Below are 15,690 nucleotides of genomic sequence, written 5' to 3' on the forward strand. Positions count from 1 at the left end.
CCCCGGGGGACACGGGGGGGCCAAGCCGGGCTGACGGGGCGCGCTCCCCCCAGCTCCCTCGGCGGCCTCGCAGGGGCACCCGCGCCGCTCCGCTCACCAGCCCGCCCCCGCGCCGTCACGTGGCCGTGGCCCCGTCCCCGGGTCACGTGACGCCGCCGCGGGCTCGCGGCAGGGGCGCCGTTGCCAGGCGGCCGTTGCCAAGCGCGCTGCGTGCCCTGCGTGAGCGCCGCGGCCGAGGCGGGAAGTGCGAGCGGCGGCGCCATGGCGAAGGGTAGCGGCGCTCGGGGCCTGGGACCCGGGGGGCTGGGGGGCAGGGGGGCTGGGGGCAGGCGGCGGGGAGCTGGGGGGACCCGGGGGCGGGGAGCTGGAGGGAACGGGGGGGGGCGGGGGGGGCGGGGCGGGGACCGGAGTCCAGTGTCCAGGCAGTGGGGCGAAGGCCCAGCTCTGCCCTCCAGGAGGCCCCCCAGGCCCTGACCCGCCCTGACCCTCCTTGACCCTCCCGTCCCTGCCCCGCAGCCTGGCAGCGCCCGTTCGTGAACGTCTTCCGACACTGCAGGGTGGGGGAGTGGAGGCGGTGCAGCAGGGAAGGCGACGTGGCCGCCGTGACCGTGAGTGGGGCCCTGCCCGCGACCTGGGCTTGGCGAGGCCGCGTGGCCCCCCCTCCCGCCCCCTCTCTGTCTCCTAGGACAAGAGCCTGCGCTGCGCCGTGTACCGCATCCGGGACGCCCCGTCCGCCGGCGGCTACATCCAGCTCCCCGGGACCAGCATGCAGTCTCTGGGGCTCACGGGCCGCTACCTGTACGTGCTCTTCAGGCCCCTGCCCGGCAAGCATTTCATCATCCAGCTGGATGTGGCCACCAAGGTGCTGAGCGGGAGTGGGCACCAGGCGCGGCCTCCCCATCCCTGTCCCCGCATGTCCTCACGCTCGCTGCCCTGCAGGACGGCCAGGTCGTCCGCATGTCCTTCTCCAACCTGTTCAAGGAATTCAAGTCTACGGCCACGTGGCTTCAGTTCCCCCTCATCTGTGGGGCTGGGGCAGCCACGAAAGGTGACATGCGGACGGGGCACGGACAGGCCACCGGGTCAGGGAGGGGCGGGCCCAGGCGACTGCAGCCGGCCGGGTGGAGCGCGGACACCCAAGGCCTGACGGCGGCTGCGCTCTGCAGGGGGGACCAGGGTCGGCGCCTCTGATGCCCGCTGGACGTGCCTGCAGCTCGACCTGCGCAACATTCTGCTGGTCTACGTAAACCGTCGCTACGGCCACCTCAAGAGCGTCAAGCTGTGCGCCAGCCTGCTCGTGAAGAGCCTCTACACCAGCGACCTGTGCTTTGACCCCAGTGAGCTACAGCCTACCTGCCCGCTGTCTGCCGTCCTCCCGAGGGCTCGTGGGGGCGCCGGAGCCTCGGTGGCTGGGCGGGTGGCCCTGCCCTCGGGACTCACCTCGGGTGGAAGAGGGAGCTGGGTGGCCTTCCCTCCTGGACCAGCTCTGCTCTCCGTAGCTCTTACAGTCGCTGAGGCCCAGCGGGCGAGGCTCCGTGTCACACCTGTGCCTCGAGAGATGGCCTTCCCGGTGCCTGAGGACGAGAGCTGGTACGACCACTATGTCCACATCCGGTGAGCGGCTCTGCCCGTCCCCAGGGGGCCGGCGGAGGGAGGTCAGGGCGGCCCCTGGACCCGGACCGTCTCTGCCTGGCCAGGTTTCCAAGCGACAGCTCAGAAGCATCTCCCGGGCCGGTTCAGGAGAGCCGCTCTCCTCCTGAGGCAGGTGGGCCTGGGGGTCACAAGGGGCACGGAGGCTCTCGGAGGGGGTGGTGACGCCGTGTGAGGCTGCGGCTGGCTAGCCTCGGGCCGTCCTGAGGTGCCAGACACGCGGGAGGCTGCGTGGGGGGCCTGGTGTTCTCAGCCTTTGCAGCTGTGGTGCCAGCTGGGACCTGGGGGCGCGGTGGGTGAGGCCCTGCGGCCACGCTCTCTGCAGGCCGGTGGGTACTGTGCCCAGTGGCTTCTGTGGCCATTTGCTCCCTTCCAGATTTCCTGGGGCGTGTGCCGCGGCTTCTCCCTCACCCCGGGGCTTCCAGCAGTGCCGCCCAGGACGGGGCGCCCTCCGCGGGCCCCATAGCCGTGAGTGCTCCTGCGCCCTTGCACACAGGCCCGGAGGGTGGTGGCCTCAGGGTGCTGACGGCCTCTGTGCTCCTGCAGCCTTGCCAGGCCCCCTCGGTGCCCAGGCCCCTTCCAGAGGTCAGCTTGTTCTGTGAGCCCTCAGAGGTTCCCACGGGGAGCGAGCCCTCGGCCCCCGCACACGCCAGGCACAAGCACGCAGCTGGCAACGGTGATGATGTGTCTGCCCCTAAGCCGACCGTGGAGCCCGCGGTCCGGGGGGATGTGGCCGTGCATAAGGTTAGTGCCTACTCCTAGGGAGGCGGGTGGGGCCTTGACGAGGGTGTGCAAGGGCTGCTGGGCCTCTGATCACCTGTCATCCTCCAGCCTTTCGGCGGAAAGCAGAGCAAGCAGGAGGTGGCCCTGGCCAAGCATCCCTTCCAAAAAAGAGTAAGGACGAGCCGCTGACCCCTGGAGGCCTTGCGCTGCAGGCGGGGGCAGGAGCCGGGGTCCTCGGGGGCTGGCACAGTGGCAGTTGGCAGAAGCCCCCTGGGCTACTCTGCTGTGTTGGGGGGAGCAGCTAGTGTGGGCTGGCCGGTCCCTGTGGCAGGCGGCCTCACCTCCTGCGGTCTCCCCGGGTTTGCCTGTTTCAGAGCTTCCTCCCAGATCCAATCCTGAGGCTCAAGGGCGTCGTTGGCTTCGGGGGCCACAGCACCAAATGGGTGAGGGGTGCAGAGCTGCCGCTGGCTTGTGTGTGTCAGTTCCGTGGAGGGGGGCAGGGAGAGCCCTGTGTCTCCCCTAGGTGGCTAGGCACGTCTGCACGTCTAGGCTTCCTCAGGCCCGAGTTTCTCAAGCCAGGGATGGCCGCCTGCTCGGGTCTGCGCGCGACTTGGGGCTGGGCCTGTTTGTTGTGTCGCGAGTGCAGGCGGCTTTGGCGGGGGCCCGGGAGCTGGAGCTGTCCCGTGTCCTGTGAGCCTCTGATGCCTGTCCGGCGTGTGGAGCTGGCGTGGCACCGATGTCAGGTCTATGGCTCTGTGCTTGCCGGGTCCTTCTGGACGCAGACCAGTGTCTGTGGGTCCTGCCTCACCTCAGCCCCAGCGTCTGTGGTCGTGCAGACGGGGTTTGCAGGAGGTCCTCGTGTGTGTGCCCCCGGCACAGGGTGGGGTGTGCTGGGCTGGGGGAGGCCGGAGGCCTGAGCCTGTGACGTCAGCCTCTGGGCCCCGCACGCAGGCCCTGTGGACCAAGGACGGGTCTGCTGTGGTGTATCCCTGCCACGCGGTCGTCGTCGTTTTGCGCACCGACACCCGGGAGCAGCGCTGCCTGCTCGGCCACACTGACAAGGTGAGGTGCCACCGGCCCTGCAGCGGGAGGCTTGTGCCCACTGGCCCAGGCCGTCCCGTCACACTGCCGCCTCCTGTAGGTTTCTGCCCTGGCGCTGGATGGGGACAACGTGCTGCTGGCCTCGGCCCAGGCCCGGCCCTCAAGCATGCTGCGCCTCTGGGATTTCGGGACCGGGGCTTGCCTGTCCCTGTTCCGGAGCCCGGCCCACACGCTCTGCTCCCTCAGGTGGGCGTGGGGCCTCTGACGGGGCCAGGGGGCCGGCCGCAGCCACGCTGACCGCTTTCTGTCCATCCGCAGCTTCTCCCGCGGCGGGGCGCTGCTCTGTGGGGTCGGCAAGGACCGGCAGGGAAGGACGGTAACGGGGCCTCTCGGGGAGGCGGGGCAGCTGGTGCCAGGGTGCGGGTGGCAGCCAGAAGGCCTAGGAAGCGGCGCTCCCCTGCCGGAGCCCCTGCCCTGAGTGCAGCACGTGGTGCCTCACGTTCTCCGGCCTGGCGGGTAGAGTCGGTGCTGAGGCTACCCTTTGCCGTCTTTGCTGACCGCGGCGACGTGTCAGCCTTTCTGAAGTCAGGGGTACTGGGGGCATCTGTTCGTCTTTCCTCAGACGCGTCCACCTTGGAATGTGCAAGCCCAGGGGTACACCTGTGGGTTTTGGTGGGCAGAGGCCAGGCGGATTGGGGGGACTGCGGGCACCCAGTACGGGCTTGTTGCAGGTGGTGGTGGCCTGGGGCACGGCCCAGGTGGGGCGAGGAGGTGAGCCAGTTCTTCTCGCGAAGACGCACACCGGGGTTGACATCCAGGCGTTCGAGGTGGCCTTTTTTGATGAAACCAGGTGACCCTGTGGGGATGAGGCCTTGGCAGCTCGTGGGCCCAGATGGGGGCCGAGCCTGCCCCTCCCTGGCTCGGGGACCACCCATAGCATCACGTTTGTGCCTTGTAGGATGGCGTCGTGCGGGCAGGGCAGCGTGCGGCTGTGGCGGCTGCGAGGGGGGCAGCTGCGGTCCTGCCCGGTGGACTTGGGGGAGCACCGTGTTCTGGAGTTGACCGACCTGGCCTTCGGGCCGGCCCACGATGGCCATATGCTGTGAGTCCTGCCCTCGCTCCCGTAACACCTGCGTCCTGCTCCCACCCGCCTCTTCGGCCCTCACTCGTTGCCTCCCTGAGCAGCTACGTGTGCGGCCGCAGTGGCCACATCTTGGAGATCGACCACCAGCACATGGCCGTGCGGCACGCTCGCCGTCTCCTGCCCGTGTGGACGCCTGGCAGCCCTGTGTCACAGAAGCAGACCTTCGGCTCGGGTATGTGGGTCCCCTGCTGCGTGGCGGGCAGTAGCCCGGGTGCGGTGGGCTCACCCTACTCAATTCCCTAGGCCCCGGCATTTCCATCAGCAGCCTCAGCACATCCCAGGCTACGTGCGCCGTGGGCTCCGAGGACGGCTATCTGCGCCTCTGGCCGCTGGACTTCTCTTCTGTGCTCCTGGAGGCAGGTGGGCCTGTTGTGCCATCTTGCCGTGCGTTGCTGTGGGAGGGCCGTGTCCCTGGGCCATCCCCTGGCTAGGGGTCAGTCCCGGGCTCCGGGGGTGGAGCCCTAACCCAGGAGCGGTGGTTAGCAGGGAGCTGCCTCCCCTAGCGCACAGACATGGAGCGGCAGGCTGCGGGCTCGTCTGTGTCTTGGGGGAGCCCGGGAGGTCACGGAGCCGCCCTGTCCGCAGAGCATGAGGGGCCAGTCACCTGGGTGCGCGTCAGCCCAGATGGTCTGCGTGTGCTGTCCGCCACGTCTCTGGGCCACCTAGGCTTCCTGGATGTGCCATCCCGGGAGTACCGCGTGCTGGTTCGCTCGCACACTGCTCCGGTGCTGGCCCTGGCCACCGAGTGCAGCCATGGGCAGCTGGCCACCGTGTCCCAGGACCACACTGTGCGCGTCTGGGACCTGGCGACCCTGCAGCAGGTGGGGCATGGCCAGAGGGCGCCGTGGCAGGGGTAGGGTATGAGTGCCCGTGGTGTGGGGGGGGAGGCAGACGTGGAGCACGGGAGGGTCCATGGGGGCGCCCCGGAGCGACCGGCTCCCAGGCTCTGGAGGCCAGCTGCTGGCCCCATCTCTGCGCGCCCTCACGGATCCGTCCTCCAGCTTCATGACTTGAGGTCCCCCGAGGAGGCCCCGTGCACCGTCGCCTTCCACCCCACGCGGCCAGCCTTATTCTGCGGCTTCAGCAGCGGGGCCGTCCGTTCCTTCAGCCTGGAGTCTGCCGAGGTCCTGACAGCACACAGGTGGGTGCCCGGTTGTCTGCAGCCCCACAGACGCCAGTGCTGGAAGCTGAGGTGGTGCGTGGGCGGCTGGGCAGGGCAGGGAGGGCCGTCCACAGGGCCCCCACCGTCTGCTGCCCGGGGCAACTCCGCCAGGGTGAGCTGGGCCGTGAGAGGTCTGGGACGGTGCAGCTGACGGCCGGGGCGACGCTCTCCTCCTGTGGTGCAGGTGTCACCAAGGCCCTGTCACCGGCCTGGCCGCCAGCCCCGACGGCAGCCTCCTCTTCAGCTCTTGCTCTTCGGGCACCCTGGCCCAGTACCACTGCGCCGCCACCCAGTGTCGCGTGCTGCGTGTAGCAGGTCAGAACCCTGTGCTGCCCATCCAGCCTCCCGACCGTGTCCTTGTCGGGTCCCCACGGGGTGGGGCTCGCCTGTAGCTGGAGTGTGGTTTTAGGGCTTACCGCCCCCAGGACGGAAGGTCCGTGCCCTCGGAGGCAGTGACCGGCCTGAGCAGTCGGTGGGGGTCGGGTCACCCGGGGCATCTGTTTCCCCTCGAGGCCGCTGTAACTTGGGCCAGCCCAATCCAGGGGAGCCACCTGCCCCAGCAGTAGCTGTGCTCGCTGGTGTCGCGCCGCTCTGTGCCCGGGCTCTGTGGGCTGTGCACGGTTCTTGTGTGGAGTTCCCCACAGCTGGGGGTGGGCTCGGGCCGGACCTGTGTTTCCCGTGGGCGCCCCCTCCACCCAGCTGACCGTGTGCCCCCGCGCTGCCGGCAGCTAACGTGGTGTGCCGGGACGCCCACCCCACCCCCAATGCCCTGGTGCTTAGCGGGGACAGCCACCTGCTGGCCTTCGTGGGCCCTTCCAAGTACGTGGTGACTGTTATGAACGCGGCCTCGCTAGAGGAGGTGAGTCGGCCAGAGCCTTCTGTCTGTCACGCTGGCTTGGCCGGCAGATCTAGACAGCCCTGCCGCGCCGTCCCACGCTGCCCTGGGTCCCAGCAGGGCAGAGGGAGTCAGGGAGGGCCCCGCATGGAGAGGGAGGGAGCTAGGGGCGGGTGGGAGGCCGTGCTCACCCCAGAGAGGATCTGAGCCTCGGGGTCGCGACTCCCACAGAACGTGTAAGCCACAGGCAGGCAGGGGTGCCACGGGGCGCCCAAAGCTGCCCACCTGTGCTCTGGCTCTGGGGCCCCCGCTCAGCCTGCAGGTTGTGCCCGGCAGCCACTCACGGCTCTCCCCCAGCTGCTGCGAGTGGATGTCCGTGCCCTGGACCTGGCCAGCGCTCGTCTGGCCTCGGCGGTGGCCCTCTGCTTTGGCCCTGGACCCCCTGGCCACCTGTTGGTGTCCACCTCGTCGAGCACGGTCGTTGTGCTGGACAGCACATCGGGCCGCGTGGTTCGGGAGGTGAGCCCAGGGCCGCGGTCTGCAGCTTCACCTCTTTCCTTTGGGCTCTAGCGTTAGTGCCTGCGGTGCCTCGAGGATGGGGAGGCCCTGGACACCTGCTGCTCCTGAGAGGTGGCATTTCTCAGAAGGGAGACTCTGTCTGCAGGTCTGTGGTTTCTGATCTTCCTTCATTGACGAGAACGCTTCTTGCAGCTGCCAGCTGTCCACTCTGGGGCCTGCCCCTCCCTGGCTCTCAGCAGGGATGCCCGCTTCCTGCTGACGGCCGCGGACCGCGCCATCAAGTTGTGGGACTACCCGACGCAGGCCTGCCCAGGCTGCCAGGTGGGTGCCGCAGGCTGGGGCACGGCAGGCGGGCACGGACCACCCCGACATCCCTGTGCCTGCTGCGGCCTGGCAGCCCTGAGAGCCTCTTCCTCACGCCCCGGTCTGGCGGGTCGGGGGGCCCACAGCCGGGTCTGCGGGCTACGTCCGCCAGGTTGAAGCATGTGCCAGCGCTGGAAGGACCATGGTGTCCCTGCTGCGCCTCAGCGGCCCCTGTGCGTGACTCCCGTTGCCCCCAGGTGTATATCGGCCATTCAGAGCCCGTACGAGCTGTGGCCTTCGCCCCTGACCAGCAGCGGCTCCTCAGTGTGGGGGATGCCATCTTCCTGTGGGACATTCTGGGCCCCCTGGAGAGGTCGCCTCCAGGAAGGCAAGTGCCTGCCCTTGGCCTGCTCCCGTCGGCCTTCTGCTGCACCCTTCCCACCTGATCTCTCGTTGCCTCTGCAGTGCTGGAGACTCACCTGGGGCACCCCCGACCTGCGAGGCTAGTGAGTGGCCCCACCTTGTGAGTGGGCTTTGTGACGGTCTCCGGTGCTGGCCTTGTCTGCGGGTGGCATAGCACCCCTTCCTTTCTGGGGGCCCTCGTGCACACCTGGGGTGCATGGCACAGGCTGGCTGCTTCTGTCTTCAGGCCCAGATGCAAGGCAGCTGGAGGACGTGGTGTCCGGGGCTCACGGGCTCCCCCGGCAGCAGGTGCCTAAGCCATCGCAGGCGTCCCCACTGCAGCTGGGCGTCTGTGCGGGACTCCTCAGGGATGATGACGGTAAGGGTGGGGCCTGGCCCCGGAGTCCGCGTGCTTCCCTCAGGCCTGTGGGGGGGCAGGGGCCGTGGAGCTCTGCTCCTTCCTCTCACTGCTCGTCTCCTCCATCTCCCCAGGTGCTTTCTCCTGGTCAGATGAAGAAGGACCCTCGGAGGAGAGCCACATCCCCGAGGGGCTCCGTCAGGGCTCGAGCCTGCCCGTGCTGGTGAAGGAGGCCAGCGGGGCTGGAGACGGGGTCTGGGGGTCTCCAGGGGACCCCCGGGGCCTCAGCATGCATCCCCACCCCCATGGCTGGCCCAGTAAGCAGAAGAGGGGCAGCAGGTTGTGGCAGGGACACTCATGACCGACTATGGTGTTTCGTGGGCTCCAGGGGTCTAAGGGAGGCCCAGCTGCCCTGTGGGCTGAGGTTTGCCCTGAGCTGAGCTGTGTTCACTGCAGGGCAAGGCGGCCAGCCTGAGGCCACAGCGGGGCCAGGCCAGGGGTGGGGCGTGGCACCTGGGCCCTCTGAGCTGCCGTGTCTGCTGTGGGGCAGACACGTGTCCCACCCGGTGGTGCCCGGTGACCGCGTGTGGGGAGGGGTCTCTGAGCAGTCACGGGTGCTTTGATGTTTCGAGGCCTCTTTCTTTTCCCGTCAGGTGCTCAGGGCACCAGAAAAGCCCAGGTGTGTCCCTCTGCTCGCCCAGACTGCTACAAGCACTTCGTGGCACGCTACAAGACCTCCTCGCTACCCAAGGTCAGTCGGGGCGGGTCCTCACAGGCCCAGAGTGGGGGTCATGGCCCCGTCGTTTCTGGGTGTGTTCTTTCTCCCTGAGGGAACTCGGTTTCCTGGGATGTCCCAGGGGCGGCTCCCAAAGCTCACAGCTTCGGTGACAGGGCTTTGACGTAGATCTTGGTGGCCGTCCCCATGCAGGCCACACGTCCACGTGTGCTGCACTCTGGCTTGGCTGGCCAAGGCTCTCATTGTCCTGCTGCCCCCAGAGCGGCCCCAGGTGGTATCCTGTCGAGCCCTCCCCTTTGGCCCTGTGCCCTCCCAAGACCACCCCGGGCCACTTTGCCCTCCCCTGGCCACCCTGCGCTCCAGCTGCCTCCCGCCCCCCAGCTCCGCTGGCCTCTTGTGTGGGTTGTGGGGCCCGTGTTCCTACCGCTTGTCTCCTCCCGGGAGCCTGCACCTGCCGAGGGTTTATCCCAGGGCCCAGGCTGACGGGGAGGGCAGGCACCATCGCGGCGCCCCAGCGTCCTGCGCGTGTCCTTGCAGAGTGCCTCCGTCTCCCGTGGCAGTGCTGAGCGTCTGCTCTTGAAGGCGGTCATGGGCTACAACGGGAATGGGCGGGCCAACGTGGTGTGGAAGCCAGACACAGGTGGGGCCACGCGCTGCGTTAGCTCAGGGAGAGCACGGGAGCTGTGCGTGTGGGGGCCGGCGCAGGGAGGAGTCCCCGAGCGAGCCGTGCCCTCCTCGTGGCATGCTGTGTTGTGGCCTCGGACGCGCGTGGGCCCGGTGCAGTGGCTCACGGGTACCCTCCCTGCACAGGCTTCTTTGCCTACACGAGTGGCTGCTTGGTGGTGGTGGAGGACCTGCACTCTGGCGCGCAGCAGCACTGGCTTGGTCACCCCGAGGAGATCTCCACGCTGGCCCTCAGCCACGATGCCCAGGTGCTGGCCGGCGCCCCCGCAGCACACCCGGGGTGGATGTGCTCGCCTCAGCCTAGATGCCCGAGAACCGGGGCTGGCTCTCGGCTCCACAGCAGGACAGGGACGTTGTCCCGGCCTCCCCTCCCACCAGCACCCGATGGGCCTGCGGGCCCCGGCCCCCCGCTGACCGCCCACCCTCCTGCCCACCAGGTCCTGGCCTCTGCCTCAGGCTGCGGCAGCACCGCCTCCTGCTGCCAGATCCGCATCTGGAACGTGCCGGGGGGCTCCTGCCGGCAACTCATTTCTTACCACAGCACTGCTGTGCAAGCCCTGGCTTTTTCGCCAGACGACGAGCTGCTTGTCACACTGGGTCAGTGGGTTGTGGAGGGACGGTGGCCCCTGGACGGCCCTGCCCGTCCCGGGACCCGGGGGTTGCTGATCCCATGCGTCTTCGCCAGGGGACTACGGTGACCGCACTCTGGCCCTGTGGAGCATGGCCACCTGTGAGCTGCTGTCGGCTACCTGCCTCCCGGAGCCAGTGCATGGAGTGGCGTTTAACCCATGGGATGCTGGCGAGCTGGCCTGCGTGGGCCAATGTGCTGTCACCTTGTGGCTCCTGCGTGGCCCCAACGCCAGCCTCCAGGTGCCAGGATGCGGGGCGTGTCCTCGAGGGTGGGGTCTGGCTGGGGCCCTGGACGTTGCTGACCCGTGCCATCCTTGTGTCCCCCAGGGCCGCCGAGAGCCCCTCCCTGAGGAGCTGGGGGCGGGCGAGCTGACATCGCTCTGCTACGGGGCTGCCCCTCTGCTCTACTGTGGCTCCAATGCTGGCCAGGTCTGCGTGTGGGACACCAGCGCCAGCCGCTGCTTCCTGGCCTGGGAGGCAGACGACGGCGAGATCGGTGGGTGCCTGGCAGGGCCCCCGCGGCCCGACGGCCCGGGCTTGGCCTCTCCTGGGAGGCTCGGCTCAAGCTGGGGATGCAGGGGCAGCGGCTCATGCCGCCTCCCGCCTCCAGGAGTGCTGCTGTGCTCGGGCACGCGGCTGGTCAGCGGCAGCAACACAAGGCGGCTGCGCCTGTGGGCCGTGGGCGCTGTGCCTGAGCTGAGGTGCAAGGACTCCCGGGCCAGGTGAGCGGCCGTGTGTGCGTGCCTGTGTGCTGGGGTCCCCGGGTCCTGGACAGGGGCCTGGGGGCTGTGGGTGGGGGCATGGCCCCGGGTTCCCTGGGCCGCCGCTGCCCGTTCAGCCCGCTACCCCCGCCCCCACCCCAGGTCTAGCTCTGTGTTCATGGAGCGCGAGCTGACCTTGGACGGGGCCGTCGTGAGCGCGGTCTTCCACGACACCATGGACATGGGCGTGGTGGGCACCACAGCGGGCACGCTCTGGTACGTCAGCTGGGTGGAGGGCAGCAGCACGCGCCTCATCAGTGGCCACAGGAGCAAGGTGAGGGCATTTCCAGCCTGGACAGAGGGCGGAAGGCCACGTGTGCTCCAGCCCGGGCCCCGCAGCCGTCAGGTGGCTGTGGGTGTCTGTGGTCCGGGAGGGCCGAGACGGGGCCACCGAGAGCTGCGTGCTCTCTGGTCTCCTGGTCCACGCAGGACCCGCATGTGTCCCCCAGGGGTTTCGGTGTGGCCTTTCCGTCTGTCCTTTTTCTGTTGGTACTTTTTTCTTGCAATTTGTTTGTTGGAAAAAACCAGGCTCCTTGTGCTGGAACCTCCCACCACCTGGGTTGGACCTGCCCCTCGGCTCTGTGTTCCCTAGAGGCCAGAGCAGCGTCTGGTCGGGGGCAGTCTGTCCGTGGGAAGTGCGTGGGGCTGCTGGCCTCTCGGCTGGCCCTGGGACAGTGACCCTGTGTTTGGGCGGGAGTCGCAGGCACTGCCGGCCTGATCCTGAGCGGGAGGCAGCCTCACGAGCTGGGCTTCTCCAGGAGAGACTGGGGCAGGCGCCGCAGGGCGGGCCCTCTCCCTCCCGGGCCAGGTCCCTGAGCGCTGGCACAGGCCATGGGCATCCAGCAGCGCGGCCCAGGCTTTGCGAGGATCTGTGTGAGCTGCCGGTGGGCACGTGGGTCCATCCTCCTCCGGGTTGCTGTCCCCCGTCACATCTCTCCAGCGCCATCTCTCCCCAGGGGTGGGTTCTTGCAGGTGGCTCCCGAGTCTTTTGTTCCTTTAACGTGTTCAGTTGTTCAGGTAGAACGGTTGCCATCAAAGAAACTTGAACTTGAGGTGGGCGAGCAGTAGGTGCTTCCTGTGCTTGGCGGGTCTAAGTTAAGGGGCGAGGATGTGCCACACGCTCTGCCCGCTTGAGCCTGAGGTGGCGTGGTCGTCACAGACTCGGACAGCCATCACCACAGCAGGTTTTAGGGCGTTTCATGTCCCCACGAGGAAGCCCTGTGACCACTCTGCCCGTTGCCCTGCCCAGCCCCGGGGGCTCACTGGCTGCCTGTGCCGCGCACGTTCCTCTGTCTGCCCCCGTGCGATGCCTCGCGCGTTCCTGTGCAGCGCAGTGCGTGTCAAGGCCAAGTGCCGTCCCGGCACAGATAGAGTACATCGGGTGGTTCGTCCGCTGGCTGGCGCGCACTCGGGTTCAGGGCCTTGGCCGGAGCTGCTGGTCGCCCACGATGCCCGCCTCGTCTGGAAGGACAAGGGTCTGAGCTCCCCTCTGCCCAGGACCACACGTGGCTGCTGCTTCTCAAGCCCGGGGGCTCCTGTGGGAAACGGACTCGGGGGTCGTGGTTGAGTCCCAGGAGGCCAGTTGCTGCCCGGCCAAAGACCTGAATTGTTATTTTTTAAATAAGATACATTACGGGCTCACGCTTCCCCTCGCAATTCACGTTCGAGACTAGACCACTCTGTTTTCCCGTGGGGCGTGTGGCGTCTGGCTCCTCTCGCCTGCGCTCCTGCCCGGGCTGTCTCCCTAACCTTCAGTCTGCAGCCCTCTGGGGACACAGCATCCCATGGTGTCAAGCTGCCACCGTCACTTGCTCACGGTCTTAGCAAGTGAGCCATCGGGTCTGGCCGGTGGACTTCCTGTGACTTCATTCCACCCAGGTCTTCGTGAGGACACGTGGGAGGCAGGCCAGGATGGTTTCTTTATGGCCCACGGAGGTGGCTGGGGCCCGACAGGGCTGTGCAGAGGTGGCTCAATGGGAAGTGTATGCGACTCTTGATCTTGGGGTTGTGAGTTTGAGCCCCATGCTGGGTGAAGAGATCACTTCAAAAAATGAAATCTTTAAAAACAAAACGGGATCTCTGGGTGGCGCAGCGGTTTGGCGCCTGCCTTTGGCCCAGGGCACGATCCTGGAGACCCGGGATCAAGTCCCACATCGGGCTCCCAGTGCATGGAGCCTGCTTCTCCCTCTGCCTATGTCTCTGACTCTCTCTCTCTCTGACTATCATAAATAAATAAAAATTAAAAACAAAAAACAAAAAACAGCTTTGGCTGTGCTGGGTCTCCCCTGTGCCTGAGGGCCGCGTGGCCTCGGGGGGCTGGCTCCTTGCAGGTGAACGAGGTGGTCTTCAGCCCCAGCGCGTCCCACTGGGCCACGTGCAGCGATGACGGGAGTGTGCGTGTGTGGTCCCTGGCCAGCATGGAGCTTCTGATCCAGTTTCAGGTGCTGAACCAGGTACTGGGGGCACCAGGGCTGAGCCAGACCCTGTCCCGACCCTGCCTGGCCGCCACACCCTCCCTGAGTGCCTGTCCCAGCCGTGGGGCTCAGCCCCTGTCCTCCACCCCCGGGGGAGTGCTCATGTCTCCCTCCTGGGGCTCCCCAGAGCTGCCTCTGTCTGGCTTGGAGCCCTGCCTCCTGTGCACGCCCGGAGCAGCAGCAGGTGGCAGCGGGCTACAGTGATGGCACGCTGCGAGTCTTCAGCATCTCCCGAATTGCAATGGAACTCAAGATGCACCCCCACCGGGCTGCACTGACGGCCATCGCCTACTCCGCTGACGGTGAGCGGCGGGGGCCCACAGGCCGACAGTAATTGCACGTTGGGGCTGGGGCCGGGGGGCTCACGAGGTAACTGGCCTTGCCTGGCACAGGTCAGACCATCCTCTCCGGAGACAAGGATGGGCTTGTGGCCGTGAGCCGCCCCCGCACGGGGATGACGTTCCGTGTACTGAGTGACCACCGTGGTGCTCTGATCTCCACTGTCCAGAGCAGGAGCAAAGAGGTGAGGTGGCCTCATGAGCCGGCAGGGCCTGGCCTAGGGGACGCGGGCAGGGGAGGAAATTGGGTGGAGCAGGGCAGGGGGCATCCACCGGCCTTACCCACCTCCAGCATGGAGACTTTGGGGCGCAGTGGGGCGACCTGTGGCTGGCGGCCAGTTCAGACCAGCGCATCAGTGTCTGGGCCGCCAACTGGCCGCAGGGCCACTGTGAGCTCGTGGACTGGCTGAGTTCCCCGTCACCCACCCTCATGGAGGTAGGTTCTGGGGGCAGCAGGGGCGGGGGCAGTGCCTGTCCCCCGGACCACAGCGTGCTGCGTCCCTTCACAGGGTCCCAGCCAACCACCGTCATCTCTTGTTGCCTTCTGCCCCTGGGACGGGTCCCTGCTGGTGTGTGCGGGCCTCGGCGTGCGTCCAGAGGTGGTCTTCTATAGCCTGCACCAGAAGCAGGCACGTGTACCCCCCACCCCAGGTGGTGCTGGGAGCCCGAGGGACCAGGGCTGGGGAGACGAGGCTCACGCTCACCGTCCACAGGTGGTGGAGAGGATCCCGTTGCCTTTCTTTGCCGTGTCCCTGAGCCTGTCCCCCGGAGCCCGCCTTGTGGCCGTTGGCTTTGCTGGTGAGTCTTGGTGGAGCGGGACTCCAGCCTGTCTTGAGTGGAGCCAAGCGGGCTCTCTCGTATCTCCACCTGAGACTTCCCTCTCCCCTCAGTGCCCCAAGGGCCTCATCCTGGAAGTGGGGTAAGGACACGCCCCAGGGAACTCACAGGGTCAGGCGATGAGGGGTGTGGGGTGCCAGGGCCTCAACAGAGGGACTCAGCGGCCTAGCTTGGGGCCTTGACGGCACCTGGGTGCTGAGAGGCCTCCCATTGCCTTTGCTGTCACAGGCGGGGGTGCTGGTGTGGGGGACCCCAGGCCCTCTGCCTGCCTGGACGCAGCCCCGTGCCATCTGCCCACAGAGCGTGTGCTGAGGCTGGTGGACTGTGAGTCGGGGACCATGCAGGACTTCGCTGGCCACGATGACTTGGTGCAGCTCTGCAGGTTTGCCCCGTCCGCCCGGCTGCTCTTCTCCGCCGCCCACAGTGAGATCCTGGTGTGGGAAGTCGCAGGGCCCTGGGCCGCAGGTGGGGCCTCAGGCTCAGGGCCCCTGCTTGGCTGAGATGCTGGCACGGCCGAGGGCCTCCTGCGGAGCCAGGAAGGCTTGGGTCTCTCCACGGTGCAGGGGCCTGTGTGGGTCAAGACCCTGAACTTAGGGGGGTGCTGTTTGTTCTTTACCTGAGAGCTCTTCTGTGTCTGCCTCGTGAAGTTCAAATAAACGTGACCCTTGCATCCTGGCCTTGTCAGCTGGTCCCTCCAGGCTCCTGTTTGCCTGGGCCTAGCTCAGCTTCCACCAAACCCCTGGCACCAGCTCTGCAGAGCACTAAGCCCACAGTGTGGGCCCAGAGCGCGTGCCCGGAGCGCCCAGCCCAGAGCGTGTGCCCAGAGCACCCAGCGTGGTGCACCCAGCCCAAAGAGCGTGCCCAGAGCATCCAGCCCAGAGCACCCAGGCCAGAGCGTGTGCCCGGAGCACCCAGCCCAGAGAGCGTGCCCGGAGCACCCAGCCCGGAGCACCCAGGCCAGAGCACGTGCCCGGAGTACCCAGCCCGGAGCGCCCAGCCCCGAGCGCCCTCCCCGGCGCAGGCCTACAGTGCCCAGAGTGCCCGCCCGGGGGCGCCACCGCACAGCGGGGACGCTCTGGCCCGCCCGGCTCGT

At 67.7% G+C, this 15,690-nt stretch overlaps 1 protein-coding gene across 11 annotated transcripts; it reads left to right on the forward strand.

The window, feature by feature from the left end:
* Positions 1-165: 165 nt before the first annotated feature.
* On the forward strand, positions 166-15,272 carry WDR90 (WD repeat domain 90). Of its 11 annotated transcripts, none has more exons than XM_072835067.1 (43): positions 168-271; positions 517-608; positions 686-862; positions 940-1,048; positions 1,167-1,337; positions 1,500-1,614; positions 1,698-1,765; positions 2,027-2,118; positions 2,197-2,394; positions 2,482-2,544; positions 2,748-2,816; positions 3,325-3,435; positions 3,515-3,660; positions 3,733-3,790; positions 4,146-4,264; positions 4,373-4,516; positions 4,600-4,730; positions 4,802-4,918; positions 5,144-5,379; positions 5,560-5,699; positions 5,905-6,035; positions 6,449-6,579; positions 6,871-7,074; positions 7,267-7,395; positions 7,635-7,765; positions 7,843-7,883; positions 8,027-8,158; positions 8,272-8,454; positions 8,791-8,888; positions 9,411-9,513; positions 9,684-9,805; positions 9,995-10,154; positions 10,243-10,427; positions 10,515-10,683; positions 10,798-10,909; positions 11,051-11,222; positions 13,279-13,401; positions 13,550-13,724; positions 13,815-13,945; positions 14,053-14,196; positions 14,270-14,389; positions 14,474-14,558; positions 14,826-15,272. In XM_072835067.1, the coding sequence occupies exons 1-43, from the start codon at positions 262-264 to the stop codon at positions 15,095-15,097; spliced, it is 5,619 nt and encodes a 1,872-aa protein (XP_072691168.1). In that variant the 5' UTR covers positions 168-261; the 3' UTR covers positions 15,098-15,272. The 11 variants fall into 11 exon arrangements, with proteins under 11 accessions (XP_072691176.1, XP_072691174.1, XP_072691173.1 ...); XM_072835068.1 differs by having other exon boundaries at positions 13,279-13,389; XM_072835069.1 differs by having other exon boundaries at positions 1,500-1,590.
* The last annotated feature ends 418 nt before the right edge of the window (positions 15,273-15,690 follow it).

Source organism: Canis lupus, chromosome 8, assembly GCF_048164855.1.
Source record: "Canis lupus baileyi chromosome 8, mCanLup2.hap1, whole genome shotgun sequence".
In the NCBI taxonomy this organism is placed as follows: Eukaryota; Metazoa; Chordata; class Mammalia; order Carnivora; family Canidae; genus Canis; species Canis lupus.

Excerpts from the sequence above, each read along its gene's own strand:
- WDR90 (XM_072835067.1), top strand. Across the intron at positions 5,700-5,904 it reads GAGGTCCTGACAGCACACAG|GTGTCACCAAGGCCCTGTCA; the intron begins GTGGGTGCCCGG and ends CCTGTGGTGCAG. Across the intron at positions 14,390-14,473 it reads ATAGCCTGCACCAGAAGCAG|GTGGTGGAGAGGATCCCGTT; the intron begins GCACGTGTACCC and ends CACCGTCCACAG.